The 23,122-nt window shown below is 32.1% G+C and overlaps 3 protein-coding genes and 1 pseudogene across 6 annotated transcripts in view; 1 reads left to right on the top strand and 3 right to left on the bottom strand.

The window, feature by feature from the left end:
- The window catches only part of LOC135127693 (uncharacterized), a 48,351-nt gene extending 46,579 nt beyond the window's left edge, over positions 1–1,772 (top strand). For all 3 annotated transcript variants that reach the window (XM_064054250.1, XM_064054249.1, XM_064054248.1), the window contains 2 exons: positions 1,281–1,335; positions 1,386–1,772. In XM_064054250.1, coding sequence (XP_063910320.1) covers positions 1,281–1,335; positions 1,386–1,438 — 108 coding nt within the window. In that variant the 3' untranslated portion in view covers positions 1,439–1,772. The remainder of the gene's footprint in view (positions 1–1,280; positions 1,336–1,385) is intronic.
- Positions 1,234–1,957, bottom strand: LOC135127694 (adenylate cyclase type 2-like). Its single transcript, XM_064054251.1, has 2 exons — positions 1,757–1,957; positions 1,234–1,708 (listed from the first exon to the last, which is right to left on the bottom strand). Exons 1-2 carry the CDS (start codon positions 1,893–1,895, stop codon positions 1,455–1,457), a joined length of 393 nt encoding a protein of 130 aa, XP_063910321.1. The 5' UTR covers positions 1,896–1,957; the 3' UTR covers positions 1,234–1,454.
- Positions 1,900–4,927, bottom strand: LOC135127692 (adenylate cyclase type 2-like; annotated as a pseudogene).
- Positions 4,928–14,427: 9,500 nt separating this feature from the next.
- LOC135127689 (adenylyl cyclase X E-like) lies at positions 14,428–19,015 on the bottom strand. 2 transcript variants are annotated; one of them, XR_010280265.1, is made up of 18 exons: positions 18,788–19,015; positions 18,592–18,735; positions 18,181–18,540; positions 17,970–18,119; positions 17,797–17,915; positions 17,607–17,751; positions 17,419–17,558; positions 17,214–17,363; positions 16,587–17,165; positions 16,371–16,538; positions 16,075–16,321; positions 15,895–16,026; positions 15,698–15,841; positions 15,430–15,649; positions 15,213–15,376; positions 14,969–15,170; positions 14,600–14,921; positions 14,428–14,549 (listed from the first exon to the last, which is right to left on the bottom strand). XR_010280265.1 is itself a non-coding variant. In XM_064054244.1 (17 exons), exons 1-17 carry the CDS (start codon positions 18,899–18,901, stop codon positions 14,653–14,655), a joined length of 3,447 nt encoding a protein of 1,148 aa, XP_063910314.1. In that variant the 5' UTR covers positions 18,902–19,015; the 3' UTR covers positions 14,428–14,652. The 2 variants fall into 2 exon arrangements, 1 of the variants encoding a protein (XP_063910314.1); XM_064054244.1 differs by having other exon boundaries at positions 14,428–14,921.
- Between the last annotated feature and the right edge of the window lie 4,107 nt (positions 19,016–23,122).

Here is a 23,122-nt window from a genome sequence, read left to right as displayed (position 1 = left end):
TTAAAAAACTGAAAAATCGGACAAATAAAAAATTGAGAAATCGATAAATCGAGATATCGAAAAATCGAAAAATTGAAAAATCCAAGGAAAAGTGAAAATCCCAAAACTGTAAAAAATTGTGAAATCGAAAAATTAAAAATCGAAAAGTCGAAAAATCTAAAAGTGCAAAAATCGAAAAAAGAACATTGATTAATTAAAATTAAATTTAAAAAACTGAAAAATTGAGGAAACAGAAACCTGAAAATTTGAAAAAAATGGAGATTTTTAGAAAATGAAAAATCGTACAACATCGGAAAATAGAACTCGAAAAATTAAAAAATCGAGAATTGGAAAAACTGAAAAATCGTAAAATTGGGAAACTGAAATACATATTGAGATACTGAAACATGAGATCGAGAAAGCGAAAGCCGAGAAATCGAAAAATTGAAAAATTGGGAAATTGAACAATTGAAAAATCGAAATATTTAAAATTTAAAAAATCGAAAAATTGAAAAAGCAAAAAAAGAAATAATCAAGAGATCGAGAAGTCGAAAAATAGAAAAGTCAAAAAATCGAATAATCGAAGTTACGAGAAACTAAAAAATCGAGAAATTGAAACACCAAATAAATTTAGAAATTTAAAAGTGGAAAAATTGAAAAAGCAAAAAGTCTAGAAATCAAAAAATTTAAAAGTCGAAAAGTTGAAGAATCGAAATATTGAAACATTGTAAAACTGAAATATCAAAATATCGAAAAATTCCAAAACTGAAATATGTATTGAAAAATTGATAAGTAGGAAAATGGAAAATTTGAAAAATCGAAGAAAAAATTAACAATCCCAAAACTGAAATTGAAAAATCAAGATTATACAATTTTTTTTCCCCAAAAATTGCGATATATATGATAAAAATTCCACGTAATCACAAACAACCAGTTTAGGACTAACATTTAAATAACATTTATTGAACAAAAATGTAAGACAACATCATCGATTCCTAAGGTATAAACGGACAAATTTTGATTGCAGATTTACCATGCTTCCAATAACCTTGAAATGTTCGCAAGATTTCAAAATTAAATTGTAAAATGTTATAAAATTTTGATTTTTTTTTTCCAAAAATTTGGATACTTATCTAAATCGACACAGATGGCGGACAGAGAGACAGACGGAAACTGGAGACCTATTTTTTCGTAATCTAGGGGTCATGAAACTCGATTACAATACTTACACTCGGGAGTAATAACTCATCACAACTGTCACATAATTTATAATTGATATCTACAAATATACATTTTTTCAGGTCTTGTCATCTATCGCTACGTATCTCGTGGTTTCCATCCAGTTCCTCGACGAAGGTAAAACTAATATCGTAAAAATAATAATAATAATAATAATCACGTTTTAGCAAAACTTGAAGAAATGGTGGCCCGAAACTGTACACCAAATTCACTACTTTAACAAAATCACAGTTCCATCAAGTCAAAATTTTCATCCAAGCCCACAAAATAGGAACGAGACCTTCCCCCCCTTTGGCTTTAATAGTTCCTCTGTAGCGACAAACGTAGCCACAACTTTCAATTACTCTAGCTGTGGCTTCCAGGACTTGAATGTGGTCACCTAGACCCAAAGTATCCATTCGGGACGCCATATTTACAGGATCGCCCCATATATCATACAGAGGCTTCTTCGAACCCACGACACCGACAGCCACGGAACCGTGAGATATTCCTACAAACAAAAAATGTACATATTCGCCATCACCAAAACTAATAAAACCTATTCTTAGTTTCAAGTCCTGCTTGATTTCCTTTTCGTTCATCTCTTTCAGCTTCTGCATCAACCGCGCAGCGAATTTTAACAACGAAATGACGCTGTTTGACTGATTTGAATTATCGACTAGTCCACAAGCCGCCATATAGGTTCATTTAGCAATTTTGATTTTTTCGATAGGACTGTCGTGGATATTTTCACTAAAATCTACACGAGTCTGTAGAACAATTTTTGTAATTTGTTATTTACCAGATCAAATTCGCCAAAAATCGCACTCATTATGGTCAAAAAACCGCTGCCTAGAGACTCTAAAGACACGTTTGTGATTGACGCAAACATAACAGCTGCGTTAGAGTAAGTGTCGCTGTAGAGTTCTTCGGATGATGGTCTGTTCACATTTAGGTACAGTTTGACTAAAAATATGGTGATGTGGTATCACTGCTTGTCAAAATGGAAAATAAGTTACCAACTGGTATGGGGAGGATGTTGACGAGCAACAAAGTGTTCACTTTGTGTTGAGCACTGGCTTGATCTTCTTTTATTATTAGATGTTTGTACCATAAGTAGTTGATTCTGTTTATGTATTCGGTCTGGCGGTCGACGAGATGGAGGATGAGGGTTAGAGAAAAAATACTCAAAATGTGGGAAACTTCGGGGGTTAAAGCGGAATTGAATGTCTGGCTGTCCTAAAAATATTCCTTTGTTGTATTATTTAACGCAAAAGTTTTACTAACCCCGTAAAATTTAACACTGAATTGTAAAATACAGTAGGAGTAGATGGCGGCAATGGCGGAAGCGTACAACAGTTTTAACCACATGTACATTCGAAGAAATAAGAAGCTCAATATTATGGCTAGAGCGAAAGTTTCAGTCATTTGCTAAAAAAATTAAAAAAAAAGATTGAAATTAATTCATAACGTACAGACGTACCCATGGGATAATACACTGTTCGTGGTTTTCTTCACTCCTGGTGTTCATCATCAGAACTAAAAAATTTTTTTTGGCTCCACCAGAAACATTGGACTTTTGATTTAGCAAAATTTCGGTCTCGTAGCACTCCACCTAGAGAATTAAATCAAAATAAACGTTACCAAGTCGATGAATTCTTACCCACTGTGACAGAACGCAAACACAAAACAGAACATACAGAATTGTGTAAATTATAAATCGTGCTAGAGAGTTATTCGTGATAAATTTAGAATTCTTGTAGAACAAACTTATGACTTGGTTAGTTGGAAGTTCGTTTTTGAAGTTCGCAAAAAAGTTAGTCCAGATGTAGTGGGTCCACGTAAGGGAAAAAAAAAACAAAGATGATCAAACCTAGAGTTAGGTAAAAAGGCCACTCGGGAGAGTTCCATCTGGAAAACACAAAAATAAAACAAATTGTGGTTAACGCCAAGTCCTTACTCTGTCAACGTCAAATTTTCCAAAACATACACCAAAAAAAGAATTAGTACTTCGCTTAAAATGTAGTACTTAAATAGAGGGTCCGGGGTCTTCACGAAGTCGATCTCACTCTTGAAATCTTTAAAAACAAGAAGTACTTGATACATGTCGGGATTTTTAAACCACTCTCTACAACAAGCCAAAATCAACCCCCACTTAACCAAAATACCCACTTACTCGGACTTCGAAAACGACAAATTTTCTATAGTTTCTTCCATTTCCATATTCGTCTCGTCCAACATCTCTCGGTACCGCTTGATATTGCTATTCATGAACACCGTGGTCCTCTTTCTGTCGTTCGTGGAAATTCGCGCGTTTCCGCTCGAGTTTTTCTTAAACATCTTGAGAAGTGGGAATCCTGTAAACCACCGGTCTCTCGAACTGGGATACGTGTGGCGTTTTTCCAGTGTAAAGTCCTTCCGTCTCTCGATTTCAACACTAATGCACCCATTTTCTTGATCCGGGTAACTACCAATCATAGAAAAACTCCTCGCGTTTGGTATCTCATTGTCACGATTAATCAAATCGGTGCTAAATCTTCTAACAAACACCGTCTTTCGTCGTTGGTTTTCGTGGTTGTGGCCGGGGTTCGTGTGTGGGTTTCTGGTCCCACCGATGACACCATTTTGTGGTGGAGCTTTTTCGGGACACGGTTTTACTAAGTAAGTTGGTTCATTATTAACTATTTTTGTGGACAGTTCTATGTTGTAAGGTTTGTGAAGCAGATTTTTGGTTTCTTTAGTGATGTGTACCATTCTAGAAGCTAGAATTAGGCGTGTTTATAAAAAGGAAGTGTGAAATTACCCAGCGGTTCTTTCTGTTTCCATTTTGTTGGCCAAGTCCACGTCTTTGGACCAAATGTCGTACTGCCACTTAATCGTTCCGATTATACCCGAACTTATGCTTCCAGTATGAACCCCGATTCGCATGTTTATATCCAGGTTTTTGAGTTTTCTATAGAATTAGAGTGGATAGAGTATAGATGCTTGTCCCCCCCCCCCACTCCTACTCACCTTATACCTGCAATAATCGCAATCATTTCTAGCCCAAAATCTACGCAAGCTTCAGCGTGATTAGGGGCAGGGTCTGGGGGCAAACCTGCCACACAATAATAACAATCCCCCAAGAACTTCACCCTTAAAACTTTCAATTTCTGTAAAAACCTTCACATAGATTAAAAAATCTTGATAAAAATTCTAACCTCAGAAATGGCGTCAAATCGACTGCACAAGTGGTTCAAAACGTCCAAAATACCAGAAACCTCCAACCTGCTGGTCATCATGGTGTAATTGACTATGTCTGCAAACAAAATGGTCACGTTTTGGTGCGCCTCGATGTAGAGATTTCTGGAAACAAAACGTCAGATTTTGAATTGGGGATTGGCGACCTACTCGAAGGGTTTCTGAAGGGGGACTGATCCGTTTTTTCGGTATTGGGAGATGTACTCGGTCAAGGAAGTTTTGACTTTGCCTACGATGTGGTGCGGAATGATACTGGACATGAGGTTGTTCTATCAAAAAAAAAAGTTCGGTATTTAATTTAAAAGTGCAATTGAAACCTACTTCTTGGTTTTCTTCAAAGTTGAGTTGGAGCGTCGATTCCACGCAAGATCTCTTTTCGAGGAAACTCTTCCTGATGACAATTTCGTTGATGTAGCGGAAATAAATTCTGCTTACTTTGGTGTGTAGAGTGTCTCTGTTGGTGTTTTCGTAGGTGACGAACATTAGTACCAGTGTATGGAAAACGGAATTTGTTCTGGAAGTATCTTCGAATGACCACGACAAACGCGAAAATAATTTTTTTAAAATTTCCAAAAAGATCGTAAAACTTTGTAAAAATGTTTTCGTTCATGGAGAATTTTTAGCACAATACCAGTGTAAAGTAATGTTGCAATAACTTTTCAAATAATCACAGACAATGGAAAAATATGTTAAAACTACCTCTATTTGAAAAAAAAAAAAATGACGCAGTCGTAAGGAATATTCAGTGGATTGTCAACCTAAAGTAACACTCCACAAACTTTATGACGTCATTTGGATACACTTTCCATATTAGATACGGTGATACGGTGTGAGACGGTTCGTTCAAGTGCTCTCTGTGTTTTTGCCTAACTTTTGAGTGATTTTAGTAGTTTTTATTACAGTTACGGATAAATTCATACATCAATAATTGTTTGAGATAAGTATGAACAAAATCTTGTCCTTCGACGGCTTGCCGCCGCATTTATTTTGTTAATTTTGTGGTTCTATTCGCAACTTAATGCGAATTTTTCTCGTCCTTTTTCACCATTAACTGCATTATCGCTATCTGGGTTTCTTTTTGCTGGTTTAAAATTCTGCAATCTTCACGTGGATTGGTACGTGGGGATGTGAATTTTGTTTAGTTTTTGTAGATTGTGGTGCTACCAAACATGCTATGGAAGATAAATTTGAAGATACTTTTAAAAATCTTCCCTTCTCTAGACGTGATGTTTTTTCTAACTTTGCTAATCTCAGAAGACATAGATTTTGTATACTTATAGACTTAATAACATTGTCTTATCAAATGCCAATTATTACTAAAATTACTATTCCTAGGTTATCTTCTCGTACCTATTATTGTTTTTATTTGTTATGTTTTTTCTATGCTACGTTTTTTTGTCTTCTTCACAATCTACTTGCACTCTAATATCGTAATATCCATAATGATAATTAACTTTTTCGGTTTTGTAGTGCATTATATTTAAAGTCAGATTAAGCTCTCCTTGCTATGAGGACAGTAGTAATTGCAGCTGCTGGAACTATGGTACAGCTTAAATCGACTGGATTTACATACTCATTTATTTTAATAACAACAGCAAAGTTGAACTGTAATAGGGCTTAAGCTTGTCGTTCAACTTAACGTAATAATAACAATATTATTGTCATTTTTTTGCACTTTTTTTGTCGTTTTTTTGTGATTTTTTGTCACCTTTTGTCTCTCCGAAACTATTGAACTGATTGTTTTGTCTGATCATTTAATGACGTCGTCTCAAAACTTTGCTAAGTAAACCCTATTTAAAATGTGTGAATGTGGATGTAAAATTTGTGGAACCCCTAGATTTTCTGGATTTTGGAATTTCTAAAATTTTCGGAACCTTCATTTTTTTTAAATTTCTAGAATTTTTGAAGTATTTGTAATTAGTGAAAAAGCTTTCTTTTTTTAGCGTAAACACCCTATAGAAACGAGTTAAATCCTGTTTGAGTGTGGAGGTCTGGATCTCTTAGAATCTTTTTCAAACATTAGAACTTTAGAATTAGTTTTGGAAACTTCGAAATCTTTAGAAAGTCTAGAATTTTTGAAACCGTTAGAATATCTAATACAATCTTCAGGATTTCTAGAAATTTTCGAATTTTTAGTATCTCTAGAATCCTTAAAATCTGTAAAGTCTTTAGATTCTTTAGGATGTCTAAAATTCCTGGAACGACTACAATCTAAATGACTCTCAAGAATCTCGACAATCTCGAGAACCTTTAAAATTTCTAGAAACATAGAAACTTTGGAATCTCTAGAATCTCTGGACTCTTTAAAATCTCTAGATCTCTAGAATTTCTAAAGTTGCTGGAAGCGCTATACTCTAAAGCTTTGGAATCTTTGCAGTCTTTGAAATACATAGAATCTCTAGAATTTTGAGCTCTCTTGAATCTTTACCTCTTTAAAATCTTTGCAATTTCTAGAATTCAGACCACTAGATTCATAAAAACTTTAGAATCTTTAAAATCTTTACAATCTTTAGAATCTTTCGAATTTTTAGTATCTTTACAAACATTGGAATCTCTAGAACCTCTAGGCTTTTTAGAATCTCTAGATTTATAGAATCTCTAGAATTACTAATGTTGCTGGAACCGCTGTACTCTAAAACTATCGAATCTTTGCAATTTTTGAAATATTTAGGATCTCTAGAATCTGTACCTCTTTAGAATCTTTGGAATTTCTAAAGAGGTTCTAAAGAGATTCTAAAATCATTAGAATCTGAAAAATCTTTCGCATTATTAGTATCTTCCCAATCATTAGAATCTCTAGAACCTTTAGACTTTTTAGAGTCTCTAGATCTCTAGAATTTTTAGAATTTATGGAAGCGTTAGACTTTAAAACTTTGGAATATTTAGCATCTCTAGAATTTTTATCGTCTCCAGAATCTGTAGAATATTTAGACTTTCTAGAATCTTTATTATCTGTAGAATCCTTAAAGTTTGTAGAATTTCTAAAATCTCTAAATTCTTAAAAATCTCTAGAATTGTTGGAACTTTCAGACTTTAAAACTTCGGAATATTGGCAATTTCTGCATTCTTTAGAATCTCTAGAGTCTCTGGCATTGTTACAATCTCTAGAATTTTTAAAATATCTCAAATCGCTTGTGTCTCCAGAGCTTTTGGCCTTTCCACAATCTTTATAATTTCTAGAATCTCTAGAATTTTTAGCTCTCTACAATTTTTACCTCTTTAAAATCTTTAGAACTTCTAGAATTCAAACCTCTAGAATTATAGAAACTTTAGAACCTCTAGAAAATTTAGAGATACTAGAACCTTTGGAATCTCTAAATTGGTTGGAATCTCTAGGCGTTTTAGAATATCTAGATCCCTAGTATTTGTAGAATTGCTGGAAGCGTTAGACTCTAAAACCTTGGATTCTTTGCAATCTTTGAAATATTTAGAAACTCTAGTTTCTTTACCTCTTTAGAATCTTTAAAATGTCTGGAATATTTAGCATCTTTAGAATTTTTAACATCTCTAGAATCTGTAGAATACTTAGATTTTCTAGAATCTTTATTATCTGTAGAATCCTTAAAGTCTGCAGAATTTCTAAAATCTTTAAATTCTTAAAAATCTCTAGAATTGTTGGAACTTTCAGACTTTAAATCTTCGGAATCTTGGCAATTTCTGGAATCTTTAGAATCTCTAGAGTCTCTGGCATCGTTACAATTTCTAGAATTTTTAAAATATCTAAAATCGTTTGTATCTCCAGAGGTTTTGGCCTTTCCACAATCTTTATAATCTCTAGAATCTCTAGAATTTCTAAAATTGCTGGAAGCGCTATACTCCAAAACTTTGGAATCTTTGAAATCTTTGAAATACATAGAATCTCTAGAATTTTTAGCTCTATAGAATCTTTACCTCTTTAAAATCTTTAGAACTTCTAGAATTCAAACCTCTAGAATCATAGAAACTTTTGAATCTCCAGAAATTTCTAATTTCTAGAATCTTTCGAATTTTTAGTATCTTCCCAAACATTGGAATCTCTAGAACCTCTAAACTTTTTAGAATCTCTAGGTCTATAGAATCTTTAGAATTTCAAAAGTTGCTGGAAGCGCTGTACTCTAAAACTATGGAATCTTTGCAATTTTTGAAATATTTAGAATCTCTAGAATCTGTAGCTCTTTAGAATCTTTGGAATTTCTAGAATTCAAGGATCGCGAAAACACGAGAACCTTTAAAACCTCTAGAATCATAGAAACTTTAGAATCTCTAGAAACTTTAGAGTCTCTATAATCATTAGAATCTGAAGAATCTTTCGAATTATTAGTATCTTCCTAATCATTAGATTCTCTAGAACCTCTATACTTTTTAGAATCTCTGGATCTCTAGAATTTTTAGAATTGCTGGAAGCGCTGTACTCTAAAACTTTGAAATAATTGCATTCTTTGAAATATTTAGAACCTCTAGTTTCTTTACCTCTTTAGAATCTTTAAAATCTCTGGAATATTTAACATCTCTAGAATTTTTTTCGTCTCCAGAATCTGTAGAATATTTAGACTTTCTAGAATCTTTATTATCTGTATAATCCTTAAAGTCTGCAGAATTTCTAAAATCTCTAAATTCTTAAAAATCTCTAGAATTGTTCGAACTTTCAGACTTTAAAACTTCGGAATCTTAGCAGTCTCAGGAATCTTTGGAATCTCTAGAGTCTCTGGCATTGTCATAATCACTAGAATTTCTAGAATCTCTAAAATCTTTAGTATCTTCAGAGTTTTTGGCCTCCCCAGAATCTTTATGACCTCTAAAATATTTCGAATATTTTTTATCTTTAAAATCTTTAGATGTCTAGAACCTCTGGACTTTTTAGAATCTCTACATCTCTAGAATTGCTGGAAGCGTTAGACTCTAAAACTTTGGAATCTTTACAATCTTTGAAATATTTAGAATCTCTACAATTTTTAGTATCCCTATAGTTGCGAGAAAATAAATGTCTCGGTGATAACGATGATAATTACCTAAAGGGAAAAATTTACAATCCCCGTACCTCACTCCACGATATCATGAATTCTACCGCACTTTCACGGTCTTTTTCCAACGTTAGGTTAATTTAACTGCCGTAAATGAATTATTAGCAATTGTTTGTGAGGAACAAAGAAGTGTTATAACGTAATTCAAATTATTCAAATGCGATTTCGCGCCGCAGTTAATTTTTTTCAGCGCGAAATTTTAATTTAAATCTGGTCACCACATAAAACTCATTGCGGTACTAGTACTCTAATAGTGGGGTCATTATAGTCCTAGTACTCAATGAAAATCAGAAAGGTACTAGTAGTTTAATATTCGTTGTTAAGGTACTGAAATTCGAATGGTGTCATTACGATATGCAAGCAGACAATAGATATTTTTAACCTTCTTCTCCTTCAGAAAGTTAAAATGCATTAACAAAAATTTATAATAAAAATTTGACATATCCCAACAATCAAGATGTTGTTCAATAAGAAATAAGGAAAATCCATTCGATACAAAATAATTTGTACATAAATTCAAAACCAATACTTAGTTTAACTTAATGTAATTACAAAAAAATTACATACCAAAATTAAATAGATACCTAAGTATACACTTAATCTCATTACATTTGATTTCACCTTCAAGTACATACATGCAAGAAATTTTACTAAACCTGATATGTATATGCATGAATTACAGTTTTAATTGTTTTAATTTAGCCTCCATTGTACTGGCATTGTCAATTGCACAAAAATTTTGTGCTAAACAATCACACCTAAGAGTGAAAATTGCATAACCTCGTTTTTCAGTAATAAACGTAATGTATATATCTTCAACATTGTCTGGTTTACGAATAGTTGATTTAATGAATTCTTCAAGGTTTATTGTAACACCGCCCTCTTCTACCATTCGATCTACCGATGGTATATTGGAATCTTTGCAATCCTAGAAATATTTAGAACCTCTAGTTTCTTTACCTGTTTAGAAACTTTAAAATCTCTGGAATATTTAGCATCTCTAGAATTTTTGACGTCTCCAGAATCTGTAGAATAGTTAGACTTTCTAGAATCTTTATTATCTGTAGAATCCTTAAAGTCTGCAGAATTTCTAAAATCTCTAAATTCTTAAAAATCTCTAGAATTGTTGGAACTTTCAGACTTTAAAACTTCGGAATCTTGGCAATTTTTGGATTCTTCAGAATCTCTAGAGTCTCTGGCATCGTTACAATCTCTAGAATTTTTAAAATATCTAAAATCGTTTGTATCTCCAGAGCTTTTGGCGTTTCCACAATCTTTATAATCTATAGAATCTCTAGAATTTTTAGCTCTCTACAATTTTTACCTCTTTAAAATCTTTAGAACTTCTAGAATTCAAACCTGTAGAATCATAGAAACTTTAAAATCTCTAGAAACTTTAGAGACACTAGAATCTTTGGAATCTCTAAAATCGTTAGAACCTCTAGACTTTTTAGAATCTCTAGATCTCTAGAATTTTTAGAATTGCTGGAAGCGTTCGACTCTAAAACTTTCGAATCTTTGCAATCTTTGAAATATTTATAAACTCTAGTTTCTTTACCTCTTTAGAAACTTTAAAATCTCTGGAATATTTTGCATCTCTAGAATTTTTGATGTCTCTAGAATCTGTAGAATAATTAGACTTTCTAGAATCTTTATTACCTGTAGAATCCTTAAAGTCTGTAGAATTTCTAAAATCTCTAAATTCTTAGAAATCTCTAGAATTGTTGGAACTCTCAGACTTTAAAACTTCGAAATCTTAGCAATTTCTGGAATCTTTAGAATCTCTAGAGTCTCTGGCATCGCTAAAAATCTCTAGAATTTTTAAAATATCTAAAATCGTTTGTATCTCCAGAGCTTTTGGCCTTTCCACAATCTTTATAATCTCAAGAATCTCTAGAATTTTTAGCTCTCTGCAATTTTTACCTCTTTAAAATCTTTAGAACTTCTAGAATTCAAACCTCTAGAATCATAGAATCTTTAGAATCTCTGGAAACTTTAGAGACTCTAGAATCTTTGGAATCTCTAAAATCGTTAGAACCTCTAGACTTTTTAGAATCTCTAGATCCCTAGAATTTTTAGAATTGCTGGAAGCGTTAGACTAAAACTTTGGAATCTTTGCAATCTTTGAAATATTTAGAACCTCTAGTTTCTTTACCTCTTTAGAATCTTTAAAATGTCTGGAATATTTAGCATCTTTATAATTTTTAACATCTCCAGAATCTGTACAATACTTAGACTTTCTAGAATCTTTATTATCTGTAGAACCCTTAAAGTCTGCAGAATTTCTAAAATCTCTAAATTCTTAAAAACCTCTAGAATTGTTGGAACTTTCAGACTTTAAAACTTCGGAATCTTGGCAGTCTCTGGAATCTTTGGAATCTCTATAGTCTCTGGCATTGTCGTAATCTCTAGAATTTCTAGAATCTCTAAAATCTTTAGTATCTTCAGAGTTTTTGGCCTCCCCAGGATCTTTATGACCTCTAGAATCTCTCGAATTTTTTGTATCTTTAGATCTCTAGAACCTCTGGATGTTTTAGAATATCTAGATGTCTAGAATTTCTAAAATTGCTGGAAGTTCAATATCCTAAAACTTTGGAATCTTTGCAATCTTTGAACTAATATACCTATAGAATCTCTAGCATTTGTAGCTGTCTAGAATCTTTACCTTTTTAGAATCTTCCTTCTTCTTGAAGAACCTTAAACCGAAATATCGAAAAATTGAAAAGCTGAGAAATAAAAAAAACGACATATTGAAGAAATGAAAAATGGAAAAAGTTGAGGAGTCGAAAAATTGAAAAATCGAGAAATCGAAAAATCTCAGAACTGAAATGTTGAAAGTCGAAAAATTGAACAAACGAAACATCGCAAAATTGGAAAAACGAAAAATTGAAAAGGCTAAAATCGAAAAATCGAAAAATTGAAAAATCAAAAAACCTGAAATTTTAAAAATCGAAAAAGTAAAAAATCTGGAAATCGGAAAGTTAAAAATTGGAGAATCGAAAAATTGAAAAATCGAGAAATCGAAACAGCAAAAAATTAACAATTGAACAATCGGAATATCTAAAATTTAAAAAATTGAAAAAGTAAAAAATCGAGTAATCTAAAAATGGAATAAGTGGTTGAAAAATTAGAGAATAGAAATATTGAAAAATTAGTAAGTCAAAAAATCTTAAAGTCGAAAAATCGAAAAGTGGAAAAGTCAAAAAATTGAGAACAAAAACCTAGAAAATTGAAAAATCGAAAAATTGAAGAATCGAAAAATGGAAAAATCGTTAAACTGAAGTATTGGAAAATTGAAAAACCGAAAAATTTAAAAACTCAGAAATCGAAAAATTGAGTTGTAAACCGAAATATCGAAAAATTGAGTCATCCAAAAATTGAAAACTGAAAAATATAAAAAAGGGGAAATTAAAGAATTGAAAAATAGAAAAAAATGATGAATCGAAAAATTGAAAAACTGAGAAATCAAAAAAACCAGATATTGAAGAATCAAAAAATTGAAAAACGGAAAAATTGAAACATCGAGAAATCGAAAAATTCCAGAACTGAAATGTTGAAAAGTTCGGAAGTCGAAAAACTGAACAAACGAAACATCGCAAAATTGAAAAAATAAAAAATTGAAAAGGCGAAAATCGAAAAAAAGATAAACCGAGAGATCGAAAAATCGAAACACCGAAAATTTAAAAGATTGAAATAATGAGAAACTGAAATGAAAATATGAATAAATCCAAAAATTGTAAAATTCAAAAATCAGGAAACTGATCGAATGAAAATTCGAAACATCGAAATCTCGATGAATCGAAAAATTGAAAAATCAAAAAATCTAAAATATAAAAAATCAAAAAAAAAAATAATTGAGAAATCGGAAAAGTAAACAATCGAGTAATCTAAAAATGGAATAAGTAGTTGAAAAATTAAACAATAGGAATATTGAAAAATTCCAAAACTAAACTATCGAAAATTTGGTAAATCGGTAAATCGGAAAATCGAAAAATTGAAAAATTCCAAAACTGAAACTTGGGCAGACTGAAAAATCAAAGCAAAATTAAAAAATCCCAAAACTGTAATTTCGAAAAATTGAAACATTGAAAAATCGACAAACCGAGAAATTGAAAAATTGAAACATTGAGAAACCGAAACGTGAAAAGCTGAAGAAATCGAAAAATTGTAAAATTGAAAAGTCGGGAAATTGATCAAATGAAAATTCGAAACATCAAAATCTCGATGAATCTAAAAATCGAAAAATTCAAAAATCGAGAAATAGAAGCAAAAAACTGATAAAGTTAGTCAATCGAAAAATCTAAAATTTAAAAATTGAAAAATCGAAAAAGCAAAAAATCTAGAAATCTAAAAATGGAATAGTTGAAAAAATAAAGAATGGAAATATTGAAAAATTCCAAAATTGAAGCTCGGTAAGTCGGAAAACCGAAAAATTGAAAAATCGAAGAAAAATGGAAAAATCCCAAAACTTAAACGTGGATAAACTGAGGAATCGAATAATTGAAAAATCGAGAAATTGAAAAATTGAAGAATCAAAAAACCGAAATAACAGAAAATTGAGTAATCGAAAAATTGCAAATTGTGAAAAACTCAAGAACATCAAAACAGAAATATCGAAAAATTAAGAAATCAAAAAAAGAAAAATCGGAAAGAAATTGTTATACAATTTTGTGTTTTTTCCAATAATCTAAAAATGCTTTAAAATTTTGATTTTTTTTTCAAAAATGTAGGTGTTTAGGGTAAACACGGGTTCATAAACCAAAAATGGGCGGAATACTTTGGGAATGATCAGATAAATTTTGGTTAGTGTTTTCGCATCTACATATAAAATACGACAACAATCGATCCCATAGTTTCGCAGATTATCTGTCTAATAAAAATCGTCACAGACGAACGGACAGATAGACGAAAACGGGAGACCTATTTTTTCATAATGTAGGGATCATGAAACTCGATTACAATACTTACACTCGGGAGTAATAACTCATCACAAGTGTCACATAATTTATAATAAATACATAATAAATACACATACATCTTGATATATACAAATATACAATTTCTCAGGTCTTGTCGTCTATCGCTATGTATCTCGTGGTTTCGATCCAGTTCCTCGACGAAGGTAAAACTAACACTATAAAAATAATAATAATAATAATTACTTTTTAACAAAACTTGAAGAAATGGTCGCACGCAATTCACTACTTTAACAAAATCACAGTTCCACCAAGTCAAAATTTTCATCCAAACCCACGAAATACGTAGGAACGAGACCTTCCCTCCCTTTGACTTTAATAGTTCCTCTGTAGCGACAAGCGTAGCCACAACTTTCAATTACTCTAGCTGTAGCTTCCAGTACTTGAATGTGGTCACCTAGACCCAAAGTATCCATTCGAGACGCCATATTTACAGGATCGCCCCATATATCATACAGAGGCTTCTTCGACCCCACGACACCGGCAGCCACGGAACCGTGAGATATTCCTACAAACAAAAATGTACATAGTGACCATCACCAAAACTAATAAAACCTATTCTTAGTTTCAAGTCCTGCTTGATTTCCTTTTCGTTCATCTCTTTCAGCTTCTGCATCAACCGCGCGGCGAATTTTAACAACGAAATGACGCTGTTTGACTGATTTGAATTATCGACTAGTCCACAAGCCGCCATATAGGTCCATTTAGCAATTTTGATTTTTTCGATAGGACTGTCGTGGATATTTTCTACTAAAATCTACGCAAGTTTGTAGAACAATCTTTATAATTTGTTATTTACCAGATCAAATTCGCCAATAATCGCACTCATTATTGTCAAAAAACCGCTGCCTAGAGACTCTAAAGACACGTTTGTGATTGACGCAAACATAACAGCTGCGTTAGGGTAAGTGTCGCTGTAGACTTCTTCGGATGATGGTCTGTTCACATTTAGGTACAATTTGACTAAAAATATGGTGATGTGGTAGCACTGCTTGTCAAAATGGAAAATAAGTTACCAACTGGGATGGGGAGGATGTTGACGAGCAACAAAGTGTTCACTTTGTGTTGAGCACTGGCTTGATCTTCTTTTATTATTAGATCTTTGTACCATAAGTAGTTGATTCTGTTTATGTATTCGGTCTGGCGGTCGACGAGATGGAGGATGAGGGTTAGAGAAAAAATACTCAAAATGTGGGAAGCTTCGGGGGTTAAAGCGGAATTGAATGTCTGGCTGTCCTAAAAATATTCCTTTGTTGTGTTATTTAACGCAAAAGTTTTACTAACCCCATAAAATTTAACACTGAATTGTAAAATACAGTAGGAGTAGATGGCTGCAATGGCGGAAGCGTACAACAGTTTTAACCACATGTACATTCGAAGAAATAAGAAGCTCATTATTATGGCTAGAGCGAAAGTTTCAGTCATTTGCTACAAAAATAAAAAAAAAAATATTGAAATTAATTCATGACGTACAGACGCACCCATGGGATAATACACTGTTCGTGGTTTTCTTCACTCCTGGTGTTCATCATCAGAACTAAAAAATTTTTTTTGGCTCCACCAGAAACATTGGACTTTGGATTTAGCAAAATTTCGGTCTCGTAGCACTCCACCTAGAGAATTAAATCAAAACAAACGTTACGAAGTCGATGAATTCTTACCCACTGTGACAGAACGCAAACACAAAACAGAACATACAGAATTGTGTAAATTATAAATCGTGCTAGAGAGTTATTCGTGATAAATTTAGAACTCTTGTAGAACAAACTTATGACTTGGTTAGTTGGAAGTTCGTTTTTGAAGTTTGAAAAATAGTTAGTCCAGATGTAGTGGGTCCACGTAAGAGGAAAAAAAACAAAGATGATCAAACCTAGAGTTAGGTAAAAAGGCCACTCGGGAGAGTTCCATCTGAAAAACACAAAAATAAAACAAATTGTGGTTAACGCCAAGTCCTTACTCTGTCAACGTCAAATTTTCCAAAACATACACCAAAAGAAGAATTAGTACTTCGCTTAAAATGTAGTACTTAAATAGAGGGTCCGGGGTCTTCACAAAGTCCATCTCACTCTTGAAATCTTTAAAAACAAGAAGTACTTGATACATGTCGGGATTTTTAAACCACTGTCTACAACAAGCCAAAATCAACCCCCACTTAACCAAAATTCCCACTTACTCGGACTTCGAAAACGACAAATTTTCTATGGTTTCTTCCATTTCCATATTCGTCTCGTCTAACATCTCTCGGTACCTCTTGATATTGCTGTTCATGAACACCGTGGTCCTCTTCCTGTCGTTCGTGGAAATTCGCGCGTTTCCGCTCGACTTTTTCTTAAACATCTTGAGAAGTGGGAATCCTGTAAACCACCGGTCTCTCGAACTGGGATAAGTGTGGCGTTTTTCCAGTGTAAGGTCCTTCCGTCTTTCGATTTCAACACTAATGCACCCATTTTCTTGATCCGGGTAACTACCAATCATTGAAAAACTCCTCGCGTTTGGTATCTCATTGTCACGATTAATCAAATCGGTGCTAAATCTTCTAACAAACACCGTCTTTCGTCGTTGGTTTTCGTGGTGGTGGCCGGGGTTCGTGTGTGGGTTTCTGGTCCCACCGATGACACCATTTTGTGGTGGAACTTTTTCGAGACAAGGTTTTACTAAGTAAGTTGGTTCATTATTAACTATTTTTGTGGACAGTTCTATGTTGTAAGGTTTGTGAAGCAGATTTTTGGTTTCTTTAGTGATGTGTACCATTCTAGAAGACAGAATTAGGCGTGTTTATAAAAAGAAAGTGTGAAATTACCCAGCGGTTCCTTCTGTTTCCATTTTGTTGGCCAAGTCCACGTCTTTGGACCAAATGTCGTACTGCCACTTAATCGTTCCGATTATACCCGAACTTATGCTTCCAGTATGAACCCCGATTCGCATGTTTATATCCAGGTTTTTGAGTTTTCTATAGAATTAGAGTGAATAGAGTGTAGATGCTGGTCTCCCCCAATCCTACTCACCTTATACCTGCAATAATCGCGATCATTTCTAGTCCAAAATCTACGCAAGCTTCAGCGTGATTAGGGGCAGGGTCTGGGGGCAAACCCGCCACACAATAATAACAATCCCCCAAGAACTTCACCCTTAAAACTTTCAACTTCTGTAAAAACCTTCACATAGATTAAAAAGTCTTGACAAAAATTCTAACCTCAGAAATGGCGTCAAATCGACTGAACAAGTGGTTCAAAACGTCCAAAATACCAGAAACCTCCAACCTGGTGGTCATCATGGTGTAATTGACTATGTCTGCAAACAAAATGGTCACGTTTTGGTGCGCCTCGATGTAGAGATTTCTGGAAACAAAACGTCAGATTTTGAATTGGGGATTGGTGACCTACTCGAAGGGTTTCTGAAGGGGGACTGATCCGTTTTTTCGGTACTGGGAGATGTACTCGGTCAAGGAAGTTTTGACTTTGCCTACGATGTGGAGCGGGATGATGCTGGACATGAGGTTGTTCTATGAACAAAAAAAAGTCGACTGTTGATTTATAAGTGCAAAATTCGAACCTACTTCTTGGTTTTCTTCAAAATTGAGTTGGAGCGTCGATTCCACGCAAGATCTCTTTTCGAGGAAACTCTTCCTAATGACAATTTCGTTCATGTAGCGAAAATAAATTCCTAGACAGTTCATGGAGAGGAGGAAGATGGCGTCTGAAATAATCTAAGACCGCAAATTATTATTATTATTATTATTAGACAATTCAAAAAATAATTTTGCTTACTTTGGTGTGCAGAGTCTCTCTGTTGGTGTTTGCATAAGTGACAAACACTAGCACCAAGATATGGAAAACGGAAATCACTACACCCATAACCACGACGATTAAGTTCTTTTGTATGTTAAAAAAAATGTAAGTCGATATGATTAAATAGGGAGTGTATGCTGGTCTCAAACCGTTGTCTTTGTTATAAAATGGAAGAAAAGCGTTCGTGAAGAAAATCGCCACGAAAGTGACTCCTTCGAGAAAATTGAGAAGGTTTGGATACGTCTTGACATACGTTTCTACCACGACGAGCACTACGATCGACAGTGTTGCCACTAAACCGTAGAGAATGAGATCCGGTAAAACATCAATTTTGTCAACCTGAGAAAAAAAGTCGTGTGAATGGGTGGCATAAAACCGGTTACTACGTACGTTTGGTACAACTGACAAGAGTACGATGAAATGACTAGTAATCAGCAAGATTTGTAGCGTCAGAAACTGAGAAAAGTATCCGTGGTTGATTTTCTGGAGGTACTTTTTGAAAAGCTGTTGCAGTTCTAAGGTTTCAAATTTATTCTGGAAGAAAGCGGACAATCACCACAACTGCTGCACAACAATTTAGACGTACTTTTAAGCGTGAAAGTTCCCATTTCCTGTCGTCGTTGGACCCTTGGCAGAGGATATCCGCTGTGGAGCCTCTTCTTTCCTCCAGGAAGTCTTCTTCGTCGAAAAGGACATCCATTTTGACCAACAATTACTTCTAAAATTTTCTCATGGCACTTTTTCGAAATATTGATGACTTGCTTAGAAAATTCAAAACTTATGACTGTGTTCATCTATTGTAGTTGTAAATTGGCGATTTCCGTTAATCAGTTGATGGAGATAAGATAAATCTTGGCAGGTATTTTATTTTATAATAAGGTTAAGGATGAATACCCGGAATAGAGATGGCAAAATAGATCACATAAAAAATTGCACGATAAGGATAAATAAATTGTATTGTATTGGTTTTTGATGGGTAGGTAATTGACACTAGTTTTAAATTTAACCAGTTGTAGTTATTGATTTGAAATTATCAACCCAAAGTCATTTTCAAAAAAATTCCAAAAAATGTTTAAACGGGTTTTATTCGAATTGTTGCCTGTATAGAATTTTTTGGAAATTAAATATCTGAAGCCAGTTTCTCCCCAAGATCTTGGAATAACCGCGAAAAACGATAAAATAATTTCCAAAAATTTTCCAAAAAAATATTGAAAGTGCCTCTATTTGAACAGAAAAAAGTACTTATAGGTCCAGCGCAAATTTTCAGTAATTTTCACTCTCTGATTTTTCAATTTTTCATTTCCTCAACTTTTCAACTTCTTGATTTTAATTTTTTATTTTTGGTTTTTTTAATTTTCATCGTTTGTTTCGAATTTATAATTTTTCATTTATTCAATTCTTCAAATTTTCATTCCTTGATGCTCGATTTTCCAATTTTAAAATTTTGGATTTCCCAATTACAAATTCGATTTTCCGATTTCTTTAATTTTTAATATTTCGATTTTTCAATTTTTCAAGTTCTTGTTTTCTGCTTTTTAGATTTTTCAGTTTTTCATTTTTATTTTTTCGTTTTTTCATTTTTGATTTTTCAATTATAACACGATAAATCGGAAGACTGAAAAATCGAAAAGTCGAAAACTAGAAAGAATCGAGAAAACAAAGTCAAAAAGTCGAAAAACTGAAAAACGTGTATATCAAAAACTGAAAAATTGAAAAACCGAAAAATCGAAAAATGGAAAATTGAGAAGTCGAAAAATTAAAAAATTCACAAATCGGAAAATCGAGAAATCGGAAAACTGAAAAATGGAGAAATGGAAAAATCAAAATTTGAAAAATCGAAGGGATTAAAAAACCGAAAAATTGAAGACACAAAAGATCGAAAGCTCGAAAAAACGATAAATCGGAAGATCGAAAAATTGTGAAGTTAAAAAGTGGAAAAATTAAAAATTGAAAAATCGAAAGCCTGAAAAACCTGCAAATCGAGAAATCTAAAAATGGAGAATCAAAGCTCAAAAAATCGAAAAATTAAAAAATCGACAAATCGAAAAATCGAGATAATGGAAAATTGGAAAATCGAAAAGTTAAGAAATTGAAAAATTGAAAAATGGAGAAATCAAAAAATTAAAAACTAGAAAAGCCAGAAAGAAAAAAATGGAAAATCCAAAATTTGAAAAATTCAAAACTGAAAAAAATGATAAATTGAAAAATTGAAAAGTGGAAAAATTAAAAATCGAAATATCGAGAAAGCGAAGTCGAAAAATCAAAAACCTGAAAACCCTGCAAATTGAAAAATCGAGCAATCAAAAAATCGAGATATTGAAAAATGAAAAAATTGAAAAATCAAATAGTCGAAAAACCTACAAATGGAAAAATGGAGAAATTGAAAAATCGTAAACTCGAAAATCGAGAAAACAAAAAATGGAAAATCGATAAGTCGAAAAATTGAAAAATTGAAAAGTCGAAAAAATGAAGAAATCAAAAAATTAGAAGATCGGAAAATTGGAAAGTCTAAAAGTAGAAAACTCGAGAAATCGAAAAATGGAAAATCGGAAAACCTAAAAATCGAGAAATTGAGAAATCCGGGAAACGAAAAATGGAAAATCGACATCTGAAAACCGAAAAATTGACAAATGGAAAATCGACTAATGGAAAAATCAACAAATGAAAAAATCGACAAATTGAAAAATTAAAAAACTAAAAACTCGACAAATGGAAAATCGAGAAATTGGAAAATACAAATATCGAAACACAGAAAAATTCAAAATCGAAAAATCGAAGAATTGAAAAACCGTGACATTGATAAATTGAAAAATCGACAATTAGAAAAATCGAGAAACCGAAAAATTAAAAATTCAAGAATAGAAAAGTCGAAAAATCGAGAAATTGAGATTGAGAAATGGAGAAATAGAAAAATCAAAAAGTCGAAAAATTGAAAAGTCGAAAAATCGAAAGATCAAAAAACTGTAAAAACCAAGAAATCAAAAAATTGGAACGTTAAAAAACCGAAAAATTGAAAGATGAGAAGATCGAAAAATTAAAAAATCCAAAATTGGGAAACTCGAGTAATCGAAAAATAGAAAATCGAAAAATTGAAGAGCCATGACTTCGAAGAATTGAAAAATCGAAAAATGAAAAAATCGTAAACTCGAAAAGTTGGAAAATCGAAAACTGAAAAAACGAAAAATTGCAAATCGGAGAACTGACGAAAGGAAAAATCGAAAAAAGTCGGAAAACTGTAACATTGAAAGAGCGAAAAATTGAAGAATTAAATATCGAGAAACTAAAAATCAAAATTGAATGAATGAAAAAGATTTAAAATTCCAATAATTGAAAAATGGAAAATTTGTAGAATCGAAAATTGAAAAAGGAAAAAATTTTAAAAATTATAATTAAATTATATTTAAAATGAAAGATTAAAATTGCAAATCAAAAATTGAAGAAACGAACAACTAAAAAATCAAGAAACTGAAAATTCTAAAACTGAAAAAACGAAAAATTAAAAAAGCTAAGGTTCAAAAATCGAAAAAACACCGAAAAATTGCAAATCGCGAAATTATAAAATCCAAATATTTTTAAATTTCGCATTGAAAAACGATTAATTAAAAAATCAGTTGAAAACCCAAAAAATTGAAAAAACAAATACAATAAAAAACCGAAACGGAAAATTGCAAATTAAAAAATTGAAAAATTAAAAACTGAAAACTTGGAGAAGCAAAAAAAATTAAAATTAGAAAAACAAAAAATTATAAAAACGAAAAATTGCGAAAATAAAGAAAACGAAAAACTGAAGAATATAAAAACTGAAAAATTAAAAATTGCAAATCGAAAAATTGCAAAATAGAAAAATCAAAACCTCAAAAAATTGGAAAATCGGAAAACTGAAAAAGTGAAAAACTGCAAATCGAAAAATTGTAAAAGAAAAGAAAATAAAAACAAATTAATAAAAAAAAGATTAAAGAGTTGAAAAACTGAAAAATCCCAAATCAAAAAACTAAAGAAATGAAAAAACAAATAAAGTTGAAAAACAAAAAATTATACAATCGGAAAATTGAAAACTCTAGAAATTAAAAGATTCGAAAGTTGAAAAATTGAAAAACTGAAAAATTTAAACTTGAAAATTCTTAAAATTGCAACTCAAAAATTGAAAAATCGAAAAGTTCTAGTCAAAAAAGCTGCGGAATATTATTTCCGATTTTGAAGCAATTTTTCCATAGTCTTAAAATAAATGCGAAAAAGGCAAAATTTTCTAAAAAAAAAATGTTAAAACTGTCTATATTTGAACAAAAAAAGTACTTGTTCATTGGAAATTTTCATTAAATTATCAATTCAAAGTCATTTTCGTAACAATTCCTCAAACAACTGCGGAAAACGGGAAAACAATTTCAAACATTTTTCAAAAAATCTTAAAACGGGTTTTATTTGAATTGGAAAAACTGCGGGCTTATAAAAAAATTCTGTAAATTAAGAATCTGAAACAGATTTTCCCAAAAAATTTCAAATAAATGCACAGGCGAAATAATTTCCAAAACTGTGTTTTAAGTTAAAATGCCTCCAGTCGAGCAGAAGAAATTACTCGATTTCCAAAAAATGTTAAAACGGGAACACAAATTCTAAAAATTTTCCAAAAAAATCGTGACGATTTTTATTCGAATAGAAAAACTTTCTCGTTTATGGGGAATTTTTAGCACGATAACTTTTCAAATAATCACAGAAAATGGAAAAATGCTTGCCCAAAAAATTCCTAAAATATGTTAAAACTGTCTTTATTTGAATAAAATAAAATTAGTCAATCGTAAGGAATATTCAGTAGATTGTCAACCTAAAGCATTTTTTTAGCAATTCTTTAATAACTGTCGAGAATGGGAAAAAACATTAAAAAAAATCCAAAAAAATTTTATTCGAATAGAAAAACATTCTAGTA

This window comes from Zophobas morio, unplaced genomic scaffold (genome assembly GCF_036711695.1).
Source record: "Zophobas morio isolate AGI-343-1 ecotype UQ-CSIRO unplaced genomic scaffold, CSIRO_AGI_Zmor_V1 ptg000012l, whole genome shotgun sequence".
Taxonomy (NCBI): domain Eukaryota; kingdom Metazoa; phylum Arthropoda; class Insecta; order Coleoptera; family Tenebrionidae; genus Zophobas; species Zophobas morio.
The sequence above is the reverse complement of the archived record's forward strand: the minus strand, read 5'-3'. Positions and strand labels throughout refer to the sequence as shown.